At 39.5% G+C, this 20,932-nt stretch overlaps 4 protein-coding genes and 1 non-coding gene across 6 annotated transcripts; 3 read left to right on the top strand and 2 right to left on the bottom strand.

Annotated features, from left to right (window-relative positions):
- Positions 1-2,724, top strand: LOC119082101 (tubulin-specific chaperone E). The gene is made up of 8 exons (XM_037191471.1): positions 1-205; positions 523-623; positions 694-882; positions 952-1,128; positions 1,213-1,434; positions 1,520-1,721; positions 1,894-2,167; positions 2,238-2,724. Exons 1-8 carry the CDS (start codon positions 119-121, stop codon positions 2,534-2,536), a joined length of 1,551 nt encoding a protein of 516 aa, XP_037047366.1. The 5' UTR covers positions 1-118; the 3' UTR covers positions 2,537-2,724.
- Positions 2,725-11,556: 8,832 nt separating this feature from the next.
- Positions 11,557-13,257, top strand: LOC119082100. Of its 2 annotated transcripts, none has more exons than XM_037191470.1 (4): positions 11,557-12,011; positions 12,077-12,418; positions 12,484-12,639; positions 12,963-13,257. In XM_037191470.1, exons 1-3 carry the CDS (start codon positions 11,682-11,684, stop codon positions 12,610-12,612), a joined length of 801 nt encoding a protein of 266 aa, XP_037047365.1. In that variant the 5' UTR covers positions 11,557-11,681; the 3' UTR covers positions 12,613-12,639; positions 12,963-13,257. The 2 variants fall into 2 exon arrangements, with proteins under 2 accessions (XP_037047365.1, XP_037047364.1); XM_037191469.1 differs by having other exon boundaries at positions 11,558-12,011; positions 12,484-12,634; positions 12,958-13,257.
- Positions 13,258-15,264: 2,007 nt separating this feature from the next.
- Positions 15,265-16,657, top strand: LOC119082010 (carbonyl reductase [NADPH] 1-like). The gene is made up of 6 exons (XM_037191327.1): positions 15,265-15,321; positions 15,356-15,430; positions 15,496-15,605; positions 15,670-15,940; positions 16,005-16,119; positions 16,179-16,657. The coding sequence occupies exons 2-6, from the start codon at positions 15,391-15,393 to the stop codon at positions 16,513-16,515; spliced, it is 873 nt and encodes a 290-aa protein (XP_037047222.1). The 5' UTR covers positions 15,265-15,321; positions 15,356-15,390; the 3' UTR covers positions 16,516-16,657.
- Positions 16,658-17,423: 766 nt separating this feature from the next.
- LOC119082016 (ubiquitin-like-conjugating enzyme ATG3) lies at positions 17,424-19,796 on the bottom strand. Its single transcript, XM_037191333.1, has 7 exons — positions 19,606-19,796; positions 18,822-18,911; positions 18,713-18,758; positions 18,450-18,643; positions 18,255-18,389; positions 17,906-18,195; positions 17,424-17,763 (listed from the first exon to the last, which is right to left on the bottom strand). The coding sequence occupies exons 1-7, from the start codon at positions 19,675-19,677 to the stop codon at positions 17,613-17,615; spliced, it is 978 nt and encodes a 325-aa protein (XP_037047228.1). The 5' UTR covers positions 19,678-19,796; the 3' UTR covers positions 17,424-17,612.
- A 948-nt stretch (positions 19,797-20,744) lies between these two features.
- On the bottom strand, positions 20,745-20,867 carry LOC119082124. The gene has a single exon (XR_005088578.1). It is a non-coding gene; the product is annotated as a U5 spliceosomal RNA (small nuclear RNA).
- Positions 20,868-20,932: the final 65 nt, after the last annotated feature.

Genomic DNA, 20,932 nt, shown 5'->3' with positions numbered 1-20,932 from the left:
ACCAGTGAAATCCAGCAGTACAAAACACCAATAAAGAAGTGACAGTAAAACTTGGAATATTTTTGAAGAAATTTTATTTTTTTGGTTTTATTGGAATTGTGTTATTGCATCGCAAGGAATGAACGAAATTAATTTCATTTCTTGCGTTTTAAATTGTCGCGTTCGTGTTGGCAATGATGTTGGTACAATCAAATTTATTGGAGAGGTAAATAACTGAGTTGCAAAATGTAGATCCGATGTTATTGTTGTTATGGAAGTGCATTTTTCCCTGAAAATTTATTGCTACTTTCGAATGTTCACGAACGTTTGTTATAACCTAGAAGTGCCAGGTTGGTCAAACCTGATTACCATAAAATGAATCCAACGAAAAAAATCGAAAAATTAAACATTTGTTGTGTGAATCCACAAGAGCAACACAAACACACCCACACATCTTCTGGGACAATGTGTCACCATCCCCCTTCTCATTCGTCATATATTACCATTGTTGGATCTATCGAATCAATTTTGCTATTCTTCCAGCTGAAACACCATTCAGGATTATGGTATGGCATTGAATGGGACGATCCGAACCGGGGAAAGCATAATGGCTGTGTCGATGGAATACAATACTTTTCATGCGAGTAAGTAGACAGAGAGGAACGACTTTATGGAACATTCGAAACGAAAAAAAAATGTTTTCTACAATTTCAGTGAACCATTGGCTGGCTCGATGATCCGACCAGAAAAAGTGCGTCGCTTTGAAACGGTTCGTGATGCAATCGAGAACAGGTACATCCTCACTCCGATCGAAGACGATTTGAATTTCGATGATTTTCAAATGGTGATCGGTGCACCCCTCATGGAATTCGTTGGTGTGGAAAAGACGTGGAAGAAGCAGAGGTAGAAACGGATGGGAGGATGATGTTGTTGTAGCACTCCAGTGAATTTAATATTTTTGCCATTTAACAGTGACATGAAGGCCTTAACTCACGTAGTTCTACCTGATTCGAATGTGAATGCTCCCGGAGACCTGACTCCGTTGAAAAATCTGAGTGAATTGGTGCTGAGTGCGTCATTGATCTGGAATTGGCAGACTGTTGGCGACATCGTCAAGCAAATTCCATCGTTAAACGTTCTGGATTTGTCGTTAGTATCATTTTAGTCGAGTGACACACTCGACGACGGCTCGGAATCATTCTAACGAGACAATAAACAAAATTTAATTTGCAGCAAAAATCGCATCAAACAACCGACAAGCGCAGAAATATCGGAGCTGCAACCAATTTTTGTGTTTTTGAAGAGTCTGCATCTGCAAAACTGTAAAATGAAGTCGTGGACTGACGTTCTGTATGTGGCTCAGCTGTGGCCGTTCATCGACAATTTGTCGTTGCATGGAAATGAAATTGTACGACTAGTGGAACCGGACCTGACTAACATTTTCAAAAATTTACAGTAAGTCGAATCGAATGAAATGAATTGGTGCCGTTGGGTGTGATTGGAAGGCAGTTTGAGTTTCAAATTTTCCTTTGATTGACAGATCGCTGGACTTGAGCAACAATAAAATTTCCAATTTCAACGAAATCGTTAAACTGGGAAAAATTGAAACATTGAGATGTCTGAACGTTGCTGGCAATGGAATTAAACGCATTGAACTACCTGAATGTCGACCTGATCAACAGCTGAGTATTTTTGTGAATTTAGTCGAGCTTATACTCCGGGACAATCCGATTGAAGACAAGGTGAGCAAATGATAATGATTTTTCATCTTTTTGCCAACGAAGCCAATCTGAAGTCTGAACCGAACTGTTCCAAAGACTGAAGCAATCGAATTCAGTTTGTCACTGCTAGTCTGAACGATCTTGGTCTTTCTCATATGCAACGATGTAAAAATCTGTTTCTTGACTATTGCAGAGCTTTGCATTCAATGAACTGGACAAACTTCCCATGCTCAACAATCTGTCAATGTCACGGAAAGGGGCCGACTTCAAAGACATGTTTTCGGATGGTGCGGCCAGAATCTCACGACTCAAAACACTGAACAACATTCGCATATCGGACGTGGATAGACGTGGCGCTGAATACGATCTGCTCAAAATGTACGGTCCGAAAATGTTGCTGGCCAAAGACGAACTGGCCAAGGAAAATTTATTCAGAGAATGTCGAGCGCTCTCCGTTATATTCAAAAGTAAGATCAAAATTGGTCGGGATTTCGAAGCAGTGGCGTAAATTTTAACATTTCTTTTCCGCTCTTCAAGAATATGGATCACCAGACGAACTACTCACTCCCGCCCCGAAGGTATCGAATGTGATCAACATTGAAATCCAAACGATTCCATTCACAAAGACCGTCAAGAAACGTTTACCGCGCAAGATTACAGTACAAGCGCTACAGGGCATCATTTCGAAGTTATTCAATCCGAGAGGCAGTGAACAGCCGAAATTGAGCTATTTGGATCAGAAGAATCCGGATATTCGCGTGGAATTGGACAAAGTGTCGAAAAGTTTGGATTATTATTCGATACAGGACGGTGATGTTATATTGGTGGAGTGGTGATTTGGAGACACGTTTCCGGTTAAATTTTTTATTTATTTTATTACACACAAACTACACGAAGCGACTAAGAGACATTCTTTTGAAGAGTTTTCGGATTTTTCTTTTGAGATTTTTATTTCTTTGCTTTTTTTACGAGGTGGAGTTACACGCAATGTGCAAACAATAAATAAAATTCTTGTTCCCAGTCATTTGGACTTTTAATTGAAACAATGTTGACGCACGACCCAACTTCTAAAAACGTTCATGGTAATCCTGGTGAGACTCTCAAGATTCCTAAAGCTACCTACAACCAAAGGTTATATGGGTTATATGTGTTGCAGAGGCTAGAGTTGTGCATTTTCTAACGACGTCTGTAACAAAGCCATTTTTATACCAACCGATGTTAGACACAGAACCTAGCTAGAATCAATATTTTACCACAATTAGCAAACAGATATCTTGCTCGTTGAGTAAGTAAAAATAAAATGTTTTTACCTTATTCGGGAGCTAATATCGTTCTTCCGCCCTTAGAGAAGACCGTCATCCAAAGAAGCAAACATAACCGCAACTTAAACAAATTTGTTCGTTAAAACTTCAAAGTGAGGTTGTGTTGGCTTCTCTGTTTATGACGATTGACATTTTGAAAGGCCTTGGAAGAAATTATTGCAAAGAATTTCAATTGCTATTCAAAGGGGAAACGCAACATGTATTCTTGGAACATTGGGAAGGAATGGAGTGGACGATTTTTATTTATTGTAATTTCTGTTTTTGAAAAGATCGATTTTTATCGCTATACAATTTGAGCAGTCTTTTTTTCGCTTATCTTAAACAAAAGAAAATTTAATCTTCCCTAGTACAGTAATAGACTATTTTGTAACATGTTGTAACAAGGGTAACAGGGAAGCAGACGGTAAGGGCGAAGCATTTGCCTATATTCATAGATAACGAATCCGCAATAAAAAATGTCCGTCCGTCCGCCTGTCCGTCCATCCGTCTGTCCGTGACCCCTATAGCTTGAGTAAATCACAACCATAGCACTGGTACTAGCGATTTCCACTAAAATTAGACTACAAATGATGAGTTTTGTATTTTTAATCGATAGAGCTCAAAAAATAAGGTGTAGTGTACGAAGAAAGTGAATGAATCGGATTTGTATCTGATTTTATGTTGTCGTTTGAAATTTTCAAAGTCAATTTTGACCAGTTGCCCTGGAACTTCCGCCAGTTGTCGTTAGTCTTTTTAGCCCCGTACGAAGTACAAATGGGATTATAGGATGACGATGCCGTGTGTAATTGATGGAATTAGAAGCATACGGTAAGGGCAAAGTGTTTGCCTATGTTCATAGATGACGAATCCGCAATAAAAATTTTGTCTGTCCGTCTGTCTGTCACGTCGATATCTTGAGTAAATCAAATCCGATTTCAATTTTTTTTTTCCTGAAAGATAGTCGAAATAGTGAGGCTAAGTTTGAAGATGGGCATATTCGGGTCGGCCCTTCGTGAGTTCTTCTTCTTCTTCTTTTTCAGCCTGTTTCTATCCACTGCTGGATGTAGGCCTCTCCAACCTCTTTCCATTTTGTACGATCCATTGCCATTTGCTGCCAGTTTGTACCTGCAATATTCTTAATTCCTTTTGTCCATCTCTCTGGTGGTCTACCTATAGCTCGTCTTTTATATGGTCGCCAGTTCATGATCTTTTTGGTCCAACGTTCGTCTGTCCTTCTTGCAATATGTCCCGCTCAGGTCCATTTCAGAGATGCTATTCTTTCCATGGCATCAACGACCCTGGTCTGTTGTCGAATCCATTGATTCGTCATTCTGTCTCTGAGTGTTATTCCAAGCATACTCCGTTCCATGGCTCTTTGTGTCACTCTCAATTTATCTTCGGATGCTTTCGTTAAAGTTAACGTTTCCGCTTCGTGAGTTAGGGCCACCTAAGTGATTTAAGGTCTTTTGGTGATATTTATGGCAATACCAATCCAGGATTTTTTTTTTAAATCGGGTGAGTGGACCGTGAGTTAGTGCCTTAGAAGTGAAAGGCTACTCGACCCAATGTGTATTTTACATAGAACTCGAGTATATTTCATCCGTTTTTCGTAATTTTTGTTACATTTGAAAAGCAATCGAAGGCCGAATAAAATGTTGTTGAAAAAAAAAATTTGGGTCTTTGGACTAAGGCCGCTACTAGGGCCCTATGTGTATTTTACATATAACTCGAGTAAATTTCATTCATTTTTCGTAATTTTTGTTTGATTTGGAAGGTAATCGAAGGCCGAATAGAATGTTGTTGAAAAAGAAAATAATAATTTGGGTCCTCGGACTGAGGTCGATACTAGGCCCTATGTGTATTTATACTCAATAAATTAAAATTTTAGAGCTATTTGAAATTTTTGTTTCATTTGAAAGGAACGTCGTACGGGGCTTCGTAATTGCGCCATGCGCAATTTCTAAGAAGTACACATTTCATAATAATTTTACTTTAACTACATTAACCGGCGCAATAGGCTTACGGTCAAAGTAGGGTGACAGACTCACTATAGACGAAGTCGCACTTTTCGGGTCCAGCGACCTAGTAGAATGACTTGGTTTCATAAAAGATGTTTGTTGGTAGTCATGAATGTCATGATTGGTATCGCTGTAAAGCTCAGTCCTCAGGTTAAACAGTAACTATATTTTTGTGATCAAACAATAGGGTCCAAAAAGTTTTCGAAGCTTCCCGGAGGTCCACAAAAAACGAAAAATCGATCTGATTAAAAATTTTCCCATCGAAATATTTTCTTGTTATGTTCTTCGTACTCGTGGTACCGCCCTCTACAAAAACCACTAAAGACATTTCATGTCCACGAGAGGTCGAATAGAAAAAATTTCAAGCTCACCGTGAAAATTTATACGAAAGTGGATAAAAAGTAGAACAAGAAGTACAAAGGTCTCGAAAGCTTGCCATCAACCAAAGACCGACGTGATGATTTTGGATCGAACAACATTTTAGCGATAAAACTAGAAAGGAATATGAACTTAGTATTTGAATATGGTCGTCATTGACCTCCATTGAAAACATTTATTTTTTGATAAGAGAAATTCCATCGGGTATATTTTCATTTATTCGTTCAAATTCCTTCTCTCTGCTATTTCTTTTATAAATAATGTTCAGTTTATGGTTTGAATGTTTAGTAACGAATCTCTATTTCTCAAATTTTCTACGTTCGCTATAATAGAGAGGATGTGCATTTGTAGAAGTCTCGGACTCCTATCTAATACGTAAAATGAAAGGCCACTGTTCGACTTACTAATTACAATTTATTGAGCTCGTTTAAATGATGCTGACGCTATGGTGGTCGAGTGAATAAAGATCTTCGTCGTAACTCATACGCTCTAGTTATATTACGGTCGGTTAACCGAATATAACGAGAGAGTTCGTACTAAGAGAATGCGATGTTATTTGACATTTCGACACTTGTTACGTAGGGGTAGTGACTCAGTTCACGACCACTACATTATTCCCCTTTTCAACAAAAAAAAAAACAAGAAAAACAAAAAAAAAATTACAAACTACGAAAGGACATCCCGTCTGAACGTGTACTTAGTTTATAGCTATCAGCACAAGCCCACAACGACCAAAACTATCGAAAACTAACCGACTTCTTCTTAAGGACTTTATTATCCGATGCCACCGACAGAATCCCAAACGCTGGCTTTAAACGATCTATCGACACCGTATCGTTCTTCCCGTTAACGTGCAAAACGTAACCCTTCCTCAAACGTTTAATAACTTTAAATGGTCCGTCGTAACGGGGATGCAGACTAGGCTTTACCCTGTCAATTCTAACGAAAACGTGACTGCACGTACTTAACGCCTTGGGAACGCTCTCTTGAGCTTGTCGGGAAACCGCAGGCTCAACTGGCTTTACAGCACGCATATGTTTTCGCAACCTATCAACAAAATTAGAATGATCGAGCGGATCGGTCAGCGGTGTATCGACGAAAAATTCTCCCGGAATCTTCAAAGTTTGCCCATATACTAACTCAGCTGGTGAGCATCCTAAGCCTTCTTTCACTGTAGCTCTTATTCCCAGCAAGACTAGAGGCAACTCGTCGGTCCAATGAACAGTATTACATCTAGCGATTATCGAATCTTTAAAATTTCTATGAAAACGCTCTACCATGCCATTGGCTTGCGGATGATACGATGTTGTACGGATCCTGTCTGAGCCTAACAACTTACACAATTCGGCAAACAACTGCGACTCGAACTGCTTTCCTCTGTCAGTCGTGATTTCTAATGGCACGCCAAACCGCGAAATATACTGGCTAACTAGGCACCTAGCTGTCGTTTCGGCAGTCTGATCATGTATAGGATAAGCTTCTGGCCAGCGAGTAAACCTGTCTACGACAGTCAGAACGCTCGTGAAACCGTTAGAACAGGGTAGCGGACCAACAAGGTCAATATGAATGTGCTCAAACCTACTAGAAGGAGCCTTGAATTTTCCTAGCGGCGATTTCACATGTCTCACGACTTTAGCCCGCTGGCAAGGAATACACGACCTGGTCCAGTGGTTTACGTCCTTGTTGACACATGGCCAAAAATACCGTGATGTAACTAATTTTCGCGTTCCCCGAATTCCAGGGTGCGATAGTGAATGAAACTGATCAAAGATAGCTCTCCTAAGCGGTTCTGGTACAAACGGACGATTTTGGCCCGTGCTAACGTCGCACCATAACTTGCCTAGGGAAAGTGGCAAATCAACTTCTTTTAAGCAATATTTAGACTTATCGTCTTGCTTTTCTAATAACTCTTGGATCTCGTCGTCGCCTTTCTGAAGCTCGATTAGTGCTTTCAATTCTAAACTGGTTTTCAACGAAGCTACTTCCGGTTCATCGATCCGTGACAAAAAATCAGCGACAACATTGTTCTTTCCTTTGACGTGTTGAATATTCGTTGTGAACTGAGAAATGAATTCTAAATGGCGACACTGTCGCGGACTGCGTTCAGCCGTCGATGTCATAGCCGTGGTCAGTGGCTTATGATCGGTGTAAACGATAAACTCTCTCCCTTCTAAAAAATAGCGGAAGTGCTTAACCGATAAATATATCGCCAAAAGCTCACGGTCTAGAGTACTATATTTCACTTCCGCCGAACTAAGCTTTTTTGAGAAAAAACCTAACGGTTGCCAGATACCTTTGTGATACTGCTGCAAGACTGACCCTACAGCTTTACCCGAAGCGTCTGTGAACAAACTGATAATTAACCCTTTCTTCTTCGGGTGCACTAGCATCGTCGCATTGGCTAAAGCTTCTTTGGCTTGATTAAACGCGTCATTACAACTATCAGGCCAATGGAACTCTAATTTCCGATTCCGATTCTTTTTCTTCATTCCTTCCATTTCTGCTATATGAGAATGCAGTGGAATCAAAATTTCAGCCAATTTTGGCACAAATCTGAAGTAATAATTAATCATTCCAACGAAACGTTGGGCTTTCTTAAGAGAATCGGGCGCCGGGAAACTAGTAATCGCTTCCACTCTTTCTGCCGAAGGCAAAATGCCATTTTCGTCAACATAATGACCAAGAAATTCGAGTGCTTTCACACCAAGTACACATTTGGAAGGCTTAATACACAAGCCGTATTCGGCCAAACGTTCGAAAAGTGTGTCCAAATGAGCTTTATGCTCTTCGGGCGATTTACTGAAAATCAAAATGTCGTCAATATAAACGAACACAAAGTCTAGTCCTTTGCAAACTTCATTCATAAATCTCTGGAAAGTCTGGGCTGCGTTACGCAGTCCAAATGGCATCCTAGGGAATTCAAACAATCCGAAAGGAGTGATTATGGCAGTCTTATGCACATCCTCTGGTGCCACTGGAATATTGTGAAAAGATCTCACTAAATCAATTTTGGAAAAAATCTTACTCCCTGCCACTTTAGCATTGAAATCTTGAATGTGTGGCAGAGGATACCTGTCCGGAATCGTTATAGCATTTAACCTTCGATAGTCACCACATGGACGGAAGTCCGGACTTCGAGGTTTAGGCGGCATAGTTAATGCCGAAGCTGCTTGTGACGACGAAGGTCGACAAATTCCAACTTCATTCATATAGTTGAATTCGACTTGAGCCACTTTAAACTTATCGGGGCTTAGCCTGCGTGCCTTGGAATACGGCAACGGACCTTTCGTGTGTATATGGTGGACAACATTGTGCTTGACTGGCAGATTGAAATTAGGCGGAGCAACTAATGACGGATACTTCTTGAGAATTTCGCCGAATTCTGTGGCAATTGAATACAACCTAGGAGTTGGCTCATAGCAATTATCAGCCCTCATCGCGTTTATTACCAAAGAGGTTGCTGGATCGACCAATTTCTTGTTCCTCAAGTCCGGTAGAAGACCGTGCTTAGCTAGAAAATCTGCTCCTATTATCGGTTTGTTCACATCAGCTAGGATAAACTCGTGAGGATAATTCCTCCTTAAACCTAACTCAACTTCAACTACTTTGCTTCCGTACGTATTAATCACCGAACCGTTCGCAGCCGTTAGCTGAAAATCTTTGTTTAATTTGAAAAACTTAACAAAACTTTTCGGAATGACACTTACGTCAGCTCCGGTATCAATTAAAAACAGCAATTTATTCTTATTATCCCTAACAAAAAGGCGGCAAGATTTAAACAACATCCCACTGGTAGCCGCGTCTACAGCAGGACTCTTTAGTTTGGGTTACTCGCTCGGTCTCTTGAAACACTCGTGTCTTGGGATTTATCCACGAATGCGCAAGGCTTAGTACACTTCGTTGCTCTCTTTCCGAACTTAAAATGATCAAAGCAGAATCTACCATTTGGGTTGAACCGTGAACTTCGTGAACGATTTCTGCGATAATTGCTGTTTGAACGAGTGTGATTGTTCGAGCTTTCATTAGAGCAATTTCGAGAACGACTTCTGTTCCTATTGCGAGACCTATCAAACGAAATCTTTTCGATCATCATTTTTAGAGAATTAATTTCGCTTTTTAGCTCATCATAGATTGAAGATGGACCGGCCGGATGATTACTCACAGCAGAGATGTTAGCTGTTTTTATTGCTTCCCACACTTGGTCAGCCAATTTCATCAAGTTACCAATCTCATCGTCCTTTTGAGGAATAAGAGCTACACTGATCGCCTGAGGAAGTCTACCCATCCACAGCTTTTTCAACAACTCATCACCAACCGTACCGCAGTTGCCTGCTAAACGCTTAAGGGTCCTAAAAAACTCAGACGGCTTTTTATCGCCGATCTCTTCATCGGATGTTAACTTCCTTATCCGGCTTTCCAAACTCAATGAATGACGACCAATAAGCTCGTCTTTCAAATTCTTATACAAATCGCTCGCTGGGGGATTCTCTAAAATATCCGATACCGATTCGGCTATGTCTTGAGGCAACGTAGCTACGACGTAATTGTACTTACTAACATCAGATGTGATTTTACCTAACGAGAATTGTGCTTCTGCCTGTATAAACCAAGTACGCGGATTACTTGCCCAAAACGTTGGCAATTTCACTATAAGAGCGTTAATGTCGGTTGGAGTTTTTAACCCTTGATCAGGCTGTGGTTCTGGACCATTTTCACCTTGTAACTCCTTTTCGTCAACCATATTTAATAATTACACCGCGAAGTGTCGAAAAATTAATCGAAAAAATAAATCGCACTCACCCAGTCCGTTCAACAAGACTAATGATCAACTCAAACATGAAAAACTCGACTGGAAACTTTCAGTCGTTTCGGAATATTCTCAAATTAAAATTCCAAGAAAAATCAATTAAATGATCTCGAAAATGAAAGCAAAATGTTCTACGTTAAATGATGATCAAACAAAAGCTAAATTCCGAAACGCTGCCTAACCTTGAGCTAGTTTAGAAATTGATGGGTTTCGTTATATAATGCAAATGAAATGAGAACAATCTGATGAAATGATTTTATCAGTTGATTGTCTTGGGTACGTTGAGTAACTGTTGATTGTTGAATACCAGTGTGGATACCGAACAAAGGAATCGACGCGCCAAAACCAACGGGAATTATGTATTTTCTCGAACAATGTAGATTACGCGCCAAGATCCAGATTTTTCGATCGACAATTCAACGCAAACGATATAATTTCGGTGTGGCAATGAATTTATGACTAAGTCACGTACCTTTTATCCCCACAGGATTTGTACCTGTGGAGATTTCCAACCAACAAAGCCTGGTATTTCCAATGGTCTGCTACCAACGACCTTGACCGTAGAAGTTTTTTGTACCAATGAATTTCGTCCTTCTTGCAGACCAGTTTTACGGACGTGATAATGTTCCGCTAGCACACGCCACAATGCTTAAAATCGACGGCCAGCCAAATACTATGTCTTGTCACATCCACTTTGCTCTGAATGACCTCGACCACGTTGTTTTCTCTCGTGATAGCTCCAAACGATGATTTTATTTCGCGATCAACCAGGATTTAGCTCACGTTAGCTTTAAATCAGAATGGATAATCCTTTCTGCCAAAACTAACGGCCAAATGATGAACGCAGCGTTCGATCAGCCAAAGTTCACGTTTTATTGAAGTTAACGGCCAAATTGCAAATGAAAATGTCTCCGGTCGGCGTCAGCAAAAAATTACTTTTGTTTCACTTTTTCAATATCAATTTCACTCAATGAATTTAATTTAACTTTCTGTGTTCGTCGGGGTCACCAATGTAGAAGTCTCGGACTCCTATCTAATACGTAAAATGAAAGGCCACTGTTCGACTTACTAATTACAATTTATTGAGCTCGTTTAAATGATGCTGACGCTATGGTGGTCGAGTGAATAAAGATCTTCGTCGTAACTCATACGCTCTAGTTATATTACGGTCGGTTAACCGAATATAACGAGAGAGTTCGTACTAAGAGAATGCGATGTTATTTGACATTTCGACACTTGTTACGTAGGGGTAGTGACTCAGTTCACGACCACTACACATTCATCAAAAAAAAAAAAAATGAAATTTTGCGCCAATTTTTTGACAGAAGCCGATGCCTCACCCAGATTATAAAACGTCAATCTAATGTCATATTAAGACATTAAGACGGGTGTGGAGTTTTACCACTCCCTAAACAAAACTACCTCGTAACTATAATAACAAAAACAAAAACGTTTTTACCTCATTTAACCATCGACAATGCACAGCCCATCGGAGAAACGAGAAACAGCACCACCAAGTTATGCGAGTGTTACTGGCGATGACACAATTTCTTCATCGATTTCACCCGGATTCGATCGGTTCGTTCGAATTGTCGGAAATCATGAGACATTACACTTTCATGCACCCAATGGCATGGGTTGTTGTACCGTGCCTGACGTAGTACAGATCCGAGATTCATCTGAAAATCCAATTTTATGCATCATGACGGGACGAATGATAGTTGCAAGTGGTAGCAATCGTGTCGTATCGTCCAGAGAAGTTACATCTCCTAGTGGCGAAGCGTTAATATCAATAGGTTCGGGAGCAGTAAGAAATATTTGATTATTTGCGTAGAATGGTCCAGTCCATTTAATTCATATCGTTCGTTACAGACACAAACATTGAGCAGTGGCGATCAAATTTTGGGTAGATTAGATGATGACAAGCTGGTGTGTAGTCAAACATTGCAAGCCACAAATGTAATGGGAGACGTAATATTCGAGGGTGCTGGGGATAATAATATGGGTGGAAGTGGATGTGGCTGTTGCGTGGAATGCGGTTTCGGATGTTGCAAGCCAAATGCCGAGGAATTCATTTTTAGCCACCGTGGAGTTACTCTCGGACGATTAGCAAGATCCGGCAGCAATTCAAGTGGAAATAAGTTGGAGATCTTCAATTCGACTGACATGGATCCTCGAACGAAGGCCATTCTGATTTACGCTGGTTATTCTGCAGTAAGCCATTCCTGTTAGTCATTCCCTGTCTATGAATTGCACAGAATTTTGTTGTTATTTTTCAGTTTTTAATGTTCTTCGTGGACACAAAGTGTGGCAGGATCGGTGATCGTGGTATAGGCAGAACAATCTGTTGCTTCTTGCTTATTGGAACTGTGATTCTACTGAGTCTTCCACTTTTAATTTTACTTTAATCTGCAGCGTTCAGAATTGCTGAATTAGGTTCCAAACAATTTTTTTTTTTTTTTCTTTGATGCAGAACATTATTATAAGACACTTTGCTTCGTTTTATATGCCAAAAAAATGTTTACTTTTTTTTATAAACCATTTTGAAAACCCAAAAAATAACGAAAAAAACGAATTGACGAAACGAAATACACTCCGGAGTGTATTCCGATTCGAATTTTCATGATTTTTTGCGTGTTCAAAGTGTTCTATAAAAAAAATTAATCATTTTTTTGGCATATAATACGAAGCAAAGTATCTTATAATAATGTTCTGCACCGAAGAAAAATAAAAAAAATATTTGTTTGGAACCTAATTATGATGATTAACGGTGAACGTTTCATGTTAACGTTGTGTTCAGATTGAAGTTTTATCTCATTTGTAGCAAATGGTTTCTGCCACTGTTACAAATGACTGATTTCGTTACTTTTGCCTTTATTCATTTATTACGCTTTCTGTGAATGTTGATTAGATTTTGAGGCCTTTTCTCGTTATAAACTCTCTTCAATATACTTACTTATACATAGAAATAGCAATTTTTACACAAAATGACTTTTATACTATTTGGTATTCGAATATACTCTATTTTTGAAATAAAATGCCTCTGTGCCATTTAAGCTTATTTTGTTTGCACATATTAGAGAATAAACCAGTGCTCCACGGCACTCGTAAGGTGACACCAATTTGGACTTTCAAGGAAGTGTGGCTGTCGAGACATATTGCCACTCTAGTTCTGATCCTTTCTAGCACTAGATAACAATTGAGTAATGGAAAAATTTGGCATACGTTTCAAACTGTAGTTGTACGAGTCACTCAAAGTGCCGTGATTGTCTGTCTATAGAACTCAAAATGACAATAATAATACAGATGCTGGAGATGTCGTTAGAATGATACTGATAGTCAGCCGTTGACACCTGAATTGATGAATATATCCACAAATCAATGAACTGCGTTTCCTACAGCAACTCTTTCATTTAAAATGTTTAATAGTCGATTCTGATGGCATAGTAAGTATACACTGCCTCTGTCTGTATGTTTTTGATAGCAAAAGTATGAAGAGTCATTCTATGCTTTCTATGTCATTGGTCGATTCATGTTATGTGTTGTCTCTTCGCCGTTTGTCAATGTTTGTGAATGTTTTTGGTCATTCTTGGACTATAGCGGCGTTAGGCAACTGGTCGATTCATATCATTCCAAATAGGTACCACCATTCTAATAAAACTACGATACGAATTGAAATAGTGATTTATGCAAAACTTTGAACATGGCTTCCGCACCTGAATGTTGGTCAAAAGAAAAGACGTTTTTTAGGAAAGTACGACTACAGAATGTACAGAATTCTCTTAATAACATACAAATACAAATAAAAGAACCTACAATGAGATTCATCATAAGGGTTACATTTTTATGCCTTCACTCCCAGCTGGTGGTTTCGTTGTTTTGAGTCACTACACACTGTATATCTGTTGCTTTGTGTTTCAAGTATTATTTTTTTCGCGAATCAATTACCTATCGCCTCGGCCAACGCACTTCAAGCAAAAGTGATCACAGTCGACAGCTGTCAAATAGAGTACTATTTTGTATGAAATCGATTTTTACAGTTGTGTGACGCACTAACTGTCAAGTTTCAGTACCCTATTTAGAGCACAACTCATGCTTGAAGCGCGTTGCTTCGGCCAATTTACTTCATATCGATACGGAACACCATTTTACCGCTCTTGCAGCTAAATACTCGCACTGGTGTCACCTGTTTTGTACTACTTGAAAAAAAGAGCTAATGTTTCGCATATTGTCTTATCCAGTTACATCAGTCAAAGCTCTTACCGGCATGACCTTGAAACAGTGTAACAGTGTAAATTTACTGTGCTAGGTACTTTGTCACAGCACCATCGTTTCAATCAAATAATCGCATAGCTCGAGCATAATTGCATTTTGTTGTCTGACTCATGCGAAAGATGAACATGACATAGCAATATGGCTCCTGCGAAAAGGGACCATTACACGTTGATTATTTTCGGTTCATTTGTCATGAATTTTTATGTGAAATTCAACTTTCGCATGTGGCAGATAGTAAAACAGAATACATTGGATCCTGTTACTTAATTAATAGCAGTCTCACATGAGTGTTTTTGAGCACGTCGGTAACTGTTTCTCGACAAGTGTAGTTGTATATCCGAGCCCAACGTGACTACACACCTGTCAAAAATACAGTCACCAAAGCTTTTTGCTCAAAAACACACTTGGCTACTTTTATCATAAAATTGTTACCTCAAGTAATGAATTACTTTCGCAGCGTCCAATGTAACCTACCATTATTACACACAATATCGTTTAATCACTGACTTGTTGCATCTTTTCCCTCCTAGTTTTGCAAACTACTATTGCACTAATATTTCATTGTAAGAAACGTCATTCACGCATTGGTCATTATTATTCGCGTTTAATTCTATTGAATCGACGTTTTCAATACAGTGGAATTTTGCTCTGTTTTTGTGTTATTTATTGAACGACGCAGATAAGAATACGCTCACCTGAAGATCAGCGGTACCTCTTGTGAATGATTAAGCAAATTTTTAATTTTCGATATCTTATCTGCACGAATAGTATACTTGTGAACAGTGTACGAAAAATAACATCGAACTTCATCAACCGTAGGACCTACAAAGGAAAATTGGAAAGATCCAAATTGGCCGGCTAAACTTCTAACGTTCTGATCTTATACGTCTTGTTATTTGAACTGTAACACAATGACATCGAAAGTATATGTTGTCACGGGATCGAATAAAGGTATTATGCGGTCAAAATGGTAAAGATTTGATTTGCTGACGTTTTTACTGGATATTTGCTCATAGGCATTGGATTCGCTATCGTTCGCGCTCTGTGCAAACAGAATGACGGTATCGTTTATCTAACTGCGCGAGATGAAGGAAGAGGACTGAATTCCGTCGAAGCGTTGAAAAAGGTATAAATCCGTCATTGCATTCTATACGTTGTCGTCATTCAGTCCATCTGGATCCATTCAACAGGAAGGGTTGAACCCCAACTTTCACCAATTGGACATCGAAAGTGTTGATAGCATTATAACGTTCAGAGACTACTTGAAATCGACACACGGCGGAATCGATGTTCTTGTTAACAATGCTGCCATCGCGTTTAAGAATAACGCTACCGAACCATTTTCGGAACAAGCTGAGGTTTCTTGCCGAGTGAATTTCTTTGCAACGATGAAATTTTGTGATGAGCTGTTGCCGTTGTTGAGACCTCACGGAAGAGTCGTTAACGTGTCCAGTTCAGCAGGTTGATTAATCAGTTCAAACTATTTGCAGTTTGAAAAACTTTCACGACATTTTCGAACGTATAGGCTACCTCAAGAGAATCAACGGCAAAGCTCCCGAATCGTTGGAATTGCAGAAGAAATTTGCTGATCCTAAATTGACGAGGGACACATTGGTCTCGTTGGTTAACGACTTTGTGCAGTAGGAGGCTATTCCACTTTTCGCCTACGGTTTTTGAAAATTAAATTTCCTTTTTTAAGGTCATCGAAAACCAACATCCACACTTCCAAGGGATGGCCGAACAGTGCGTATTCAGTGTCAAAAGTTGCCGTATCCGCTCTCAGTAGAATTCAACAGCGAGAAATGGATGAGACCAGACCGGATGATGACATTCTCGTCAATCATGTGCACCCCGGATACGTGGACACGGATATGACGAGCCATAAAGGACATTTGACTATAGATCAAGGAGCTGATGCCCCAAGTTGGTTAGCTCTTCTGGCACCTAATACTCCATCGAATCCGAAGGGGGCGTATGTTTGGTACGATAGAAGAATTGTGGATTGGGTTGACGGTCTAGATCCGGGTGCGTATTGATAACGGTTGCAGCAATAAAATTATTTGTGAATCAACAGTGGTGATGGTTTGCTGAACATTGGAAGCTTCAACACACACGTCTCTTCATGCTTTGCTCTTGTTAATAAAAACAGAAGTTGCAATACAAAATTGGTACAGCTGATGAAATGGGGTTTTAGTAGCTTCGAGTATGAATATAAGTTGGACAAGACGGGTTGGTCCTGGTACAAGAAGTAACCGAGCCCAGAAATATGTCGACACAAACTCTGAAGACTTTATCCGAATGAATTACTACATCAAGGAATTGTGACGACCCCCCATCGAAATTTTTATATAGAATCTTATGTTGGAAGTCCTTGGCATTCGCTGATGAAACACTTAACTACATTGAATGCATGATAACTGTGATTTCCAACACTCCTCCCTTATCAAGCAATCTTCGAACTTGAAAAGACTGATTTGTGTCTTAAGCCTACCATGTCCTTAACATCCTAGCTTGAATCACTATTCCTCAATTTCAGAAAACCGTTCGGATATGATTCTTCGATTTCTACTTTTGCATTGACTTTCCTCGATAATGTTTTTGACCCTTACCGTCTCGACTTTCGAGTATAATATTAACCATCGTTTCGTTTCTCTTGTTTGCCGATTCATTCTTTACGAAACACCAACTTTTCGTTCCTTGGAATTCGCGATATAAAGAATAAAAGAAGTGAAATTTAGCTGAAAGTAATTTGGAACTTTATTGTAAATAATAATAATGCCACTGAATGCATGATTACTTCCCCAATGGAAACGATGTACAGGCAGATCGAGTAACTTGTCTTACTTATAACTCACCTTGATTATTCGCCTCAAACAAGCTTCCCAAAATGGATTCCGCAGTCTTGAGAACTGCATCAGGCCAACCAGAACCATAAAATTCCAAGTTTTTTGTTTTCTTAATTTTATTTCCAAATAACCGGACTCTAATGTCCAAAAGCATTGACGAATTGTTAAAGATTTGCACGAAAAAAAAGAGGAAATTATTCGAAAACTTGTCCACAAAAAGCCAATTAGATTTTTCTGAAACATTGAGTATCGCGGCACTGAAGGATACATCGAGACGCCGGACCGAATTACATTGTAAAATTTTGTGTAAAATCGTACTCTATCGTCGGAATGACGGTTTGGACAAATTTCAAAAAGATTATCAGATACATATGAACGCCTAGTTCCCCACCACCATCCTCCACTGTTTGGATGATCTTCTTCATAATATCAGCGTGCCTGAAATTCACAAAAACGACAAGAAGTTTGATATGACGGTTTTCTTCTCATCAATGCAACCTCGAATTCGGGTCATACTCGTCCGAGAAACTCGAACTAACAATTGACAAAAAAAAAGCGAAACAAACAAATTTCAACTCACTTGCAAGGATGAACCGATGCCATATTAAAATCAGAGGGCAAATGCGGCTGAGATTCCATTGTAACCGTTTTTTTGGCGTGATCTTGACTAACATCCTCATACATTTCTTCGACGTTTAACGGTTTTCGAGACTCGTCATAGCCCACAAACCACAATCGCGGTGTCTGGTAATATTTGTCGTATGTTATGTGCAAATCATAGGTTCGGGTATGGACCACCGAATCTACATCGGATTCACTAGTCTGTTTCTTATCCGGTATGCTAACTTGACGTGTTATTATTGCCGTGGCCTGTCATCCGAATCATGAGGTTAGTGTTCAACCACTCGAAATTGATTAACCACACTTACCGGATCTACCATCTCCAACATTCCACTTTCTTCAAATTCTTCCATATCAGCTGCCTCTCCGTCATCATCGTCATCATCATCATCATCGTTGTTGCTATCCATAACATTGTGACTGCCGCTGCTAATATCATCAGCCTGAAACAATTCACCGTATCAGTTGCCGCAACGCAATAAAGCAACAAATGTTCGCGTTACTTTGCTGCTGTCTAAGGTCATCTCGCACACTTTATCGTCCAGTTCTGTCGATCCGCCACCGTCCAAATGATGTGTTTCCACCCAACCTTCGTCGTCGTCGGCACCACCTTCAACAATTGTTTCTTCACCGACATACTCCATTTGCTTGCACCGTCGGTGGCACGCCACATTTCTCGTTATCAAAAACTGCTTATCTAAATCAAAGCAAATTTATTGGGGGCAACTTTAGAGCCGGTCAACAGATTGGAAAATGTGCGTCAAACCTTTAGGCATGTACGGTTTGCTTTTCGATTCGTCTCCGGCTGCCCACTACGGATTTTAATTTGAATTAAACTTTCGCTCGTCGAATCAATGGTAAGATGGAAGAATTACCTGCCAAGTAGGACAATGATGAACTAAATGATCACCGGCAGCAACAAATTCTTCTGGGGTAAGGACGCCAGTTTCACGGAACTTTGATTCCTTTGTTCGAAAGAGAGAAAAACGTTCAATTTTCTTTATAATATTTGAGCCTTAAGCTCTCTTGGCATTGATTTCAAATTGTTGCGTCTCTATAAGAAAACGGGAAAACCATTTTTTGAACGTGCGAGTCCATTCATCACTGACACAAATGCGACCATGACCACACAGTTTGTTTTCATTCAATTTATATCGAATGAATATCGGTTCATTGTGTAAATTCAGTGTGAATGACCTCTCAGTGACTGCGTATTGTAAACAAATTACCGATCAGATGGCATTGATCTGTCCATACAAATGCATTGGATACATTAAAATGCACTCGTTCTGTGCTCCATTGAGCTTACTTATGTTCGTAACGGTACAAAATGACAATCATAAAAATTACGTACGACCAACAAACACAGTCGAAATGGGAATCCGTTTTTACCCCAAAATTTCGAATGATTTCCGTAATTCGATTGTCTGCTTTACCATGCAATTTGCACTTGTCATTTCTGACGCAAATCATTAGAAACATTATTCTCATTAATATTAATCAGCTCGCTATCGATCGGTCTACGACAATCCGCGTGTCTCTATGATAATAAAGAGAAACTGTAGGCTTCACGCAATTGATATTGCGCGTACAAATAGCGAAATGCGAGAAAGGACAAAGTGCATTTTGGACGTTCCGAAACGAGAAATGTGTTTTTACCTTAAGAACCGGAGTCAAATATTCTGCAACCGAGAGGGCTGTACCCTTCACAGTATTGAAAACACTTTGCATTTTTATTGTTTACACGTTTTACGCGTTTCCTTCTCCCGCAGTTGTTTACGATTTAATTGCCAATTTATTTAGGTACATACAGTACATGCATAGGTATCGCTACTGAAGTGAAGTGTCAGCTGGTTTCTTTTGACATTTTGGGCATTTTGCTGAATCGAGAAAAGAGTGCGTCTAACCATTGGCTCGCTCGTTTAAAGGCGGTTAAAAGATACAGGAGGGAAATTGTAAGATGTTTTGAAGCAAAAAAATGAAAAAATTTCTGTAATTCAATTTATGGAAGTTCTTTCGTTGATGGCAATGACGTAATTCAGCCTGTAATTACAAGAGTTAGTATAATAACCTCTCAAGCTATGATGCAGATGGACCTCAGACCCTTAAAAGTCGGCGTGGGGTAATTTGGCACACGGTGCTAAAACAACGCATTTTTCAACTACGTAAAAGGTGAACTCGCACACGATTTTTCGATACCAAAATTTTGTAAAAGGAGTCATTAAGTCGATGACATGGCTAAAAAGCATTTGCAGCAATGAACTTGCGTGTGCAAGTTCACCTTTTACGTAGTTTAAAAGTGCGTTCTTTTGGCACCGTGTGCCAAATTCCCCGATGCCTAAAAGTCACACTGGATCCCTTTTACACCACCCTAGCAGCAATATTTTCGATTTTATCTGAGCTGTGTTGCTGTTTCCACGAGAATGAAACGAATATTAAACCCCTAACGATGCCGAGGGAAAACAACGCACACATACACGATCATTGTACTAAGATGAATATGAATAGTAATCTTGTCAAACTGGTTGAAGTAATTGTTTATAGCATACCGGCAACAGTCACTACATGTATTTTATATGAAGCAAAATGGATTTCTTCAGATATATGTTAAAATGAACCAAGATCAGTCACTGTTCCGAAATCAGTCACGTTCATGGGTTAAACCGCCTGACACTCGTCAGTTTCGATCCAGTAAACATTAGATAGGTAGTACCATTAGTACCTAAAGGGTCTGTCAAACAATGTATCCAAAACACCATCCATTCAACAGAATTTTAAATATTTTTCAACCGCTTATTTGGCCCGATTTTCATCAGGCCATAACAAAAATTTATTTTAGACTCATTAGAGTGCTCCTCTCCACGGAAATCTTTAGTAAAAGGCGAAAGATTTATTCGATATCTGAAGAGAAGCCAGAGTGCCGAACCAAATTTCACACGATGGTTAATATAAATTGAACGTGCAGAAGTTTAGCGAATCATAACGA

This window comes from Bradysia coprophila, unplaced genomic scaffold, assembly GCF_014529535.1.
Source record: "Bradysia coprophila strain Holo2 unplaced genomic scaffold, BU_Bcop_v1 contig_373, whole genome shotgun sequence".
NCBI classification, from domain to species: domain Eukaryota; kingdom Metazoa; phylum Arthropoda; class Insecta; order Diptera; family Sciaridae; genus Bradysia; species Bradysia coprophila.
The sequence above is the reverse complement of the archived record's forward strand: the minus strand, read 5'-3'. Positions and strand labels throughout refer to the sequence as shown.

Bases quoted from the DNA above. Each gene is read 5' to 3' on its own strand.
- LOC119082101 (XM_037191471.1), top strand. From the start codon at position 119: ATGAACGAAATTAATTTCATTTCTTGCGTTTTAAATTGTCGCGTTCGT. The intron at 624-693 runs GTAAGTAGACAG...CTACAATTTCAG, and splicing joins ATACAATACTTTTCATGCGA to TGAACCATTGGCTGGCTCGA. The intron at 1,722-1,893 runs GTGAGCAAATGA...TGACTATTGCAG, and splicing joins ACAATCCGATTGAAGACAAG to AGCTTTGCATTCAATGAACT.
- LOC119082100 (XM_037191470.1), top strand. From the start codon at position 11,682: ATGCACAGCCCATCGGAGAAACGAGAAACAGCACCACCAAGTTATGCG. The intron at 12,012-12,076 runs GTAAGAAATATT...CGTTCGTTACAG, and splicing joins TATCAATAGGTTCGGGAGCA to ACACAAACATTGAGCAGTGG. The intron at 12,419-12,483 runs GTAAGCCATTCC...GTTATTTTTCAG, and splicing joins TTTACGCTGGTTATTCTGCA to TTTTTAATGTTCTTCGTGGA.
- LOC119082010 (XM_037191327.1), top strand. From the start codon at position 15,391: ATGACATCGAAAGTATATGTTGTCACGGGATCGAATAAAG. The intron at 15,431-15,495 runs GTATTATGCGGT...ATTTGCTCATAG, and splicing joins TGTCACGGGATCGAATAAAG to GCATTGGATTCGCTATCGTT. The intron at 15,606-15,669 runs GTATAAATCCGT...TCCATTCAACAG, and splicing joins CCGTCGAAGCGTTGAAAAAG to GAAGGGTTGAACCCCAACTT.
- LOC119082016 (XM_037191333.1), bottom strand. From the start codon at position 19,677: ATGCAAAGTGTTTTCAATACTGTGAAGGGTACAGCCCTCTCGGTTGCA. The intron at 18,912-19,605 runs GTAAAAACACAT...TTTCGAACAAAG, and splicing joins ATTTGACTCCGGTTCTTAAG to GAATCAAAGTTCCGTGAAAC. The intron at 18,390-18,449 runs GTAACGCGAACA...GAATTGTTTCAG, and splicing joins TGACCTTAGACAGCAGCAAA to GCTGATGATATTAGCAGCGG.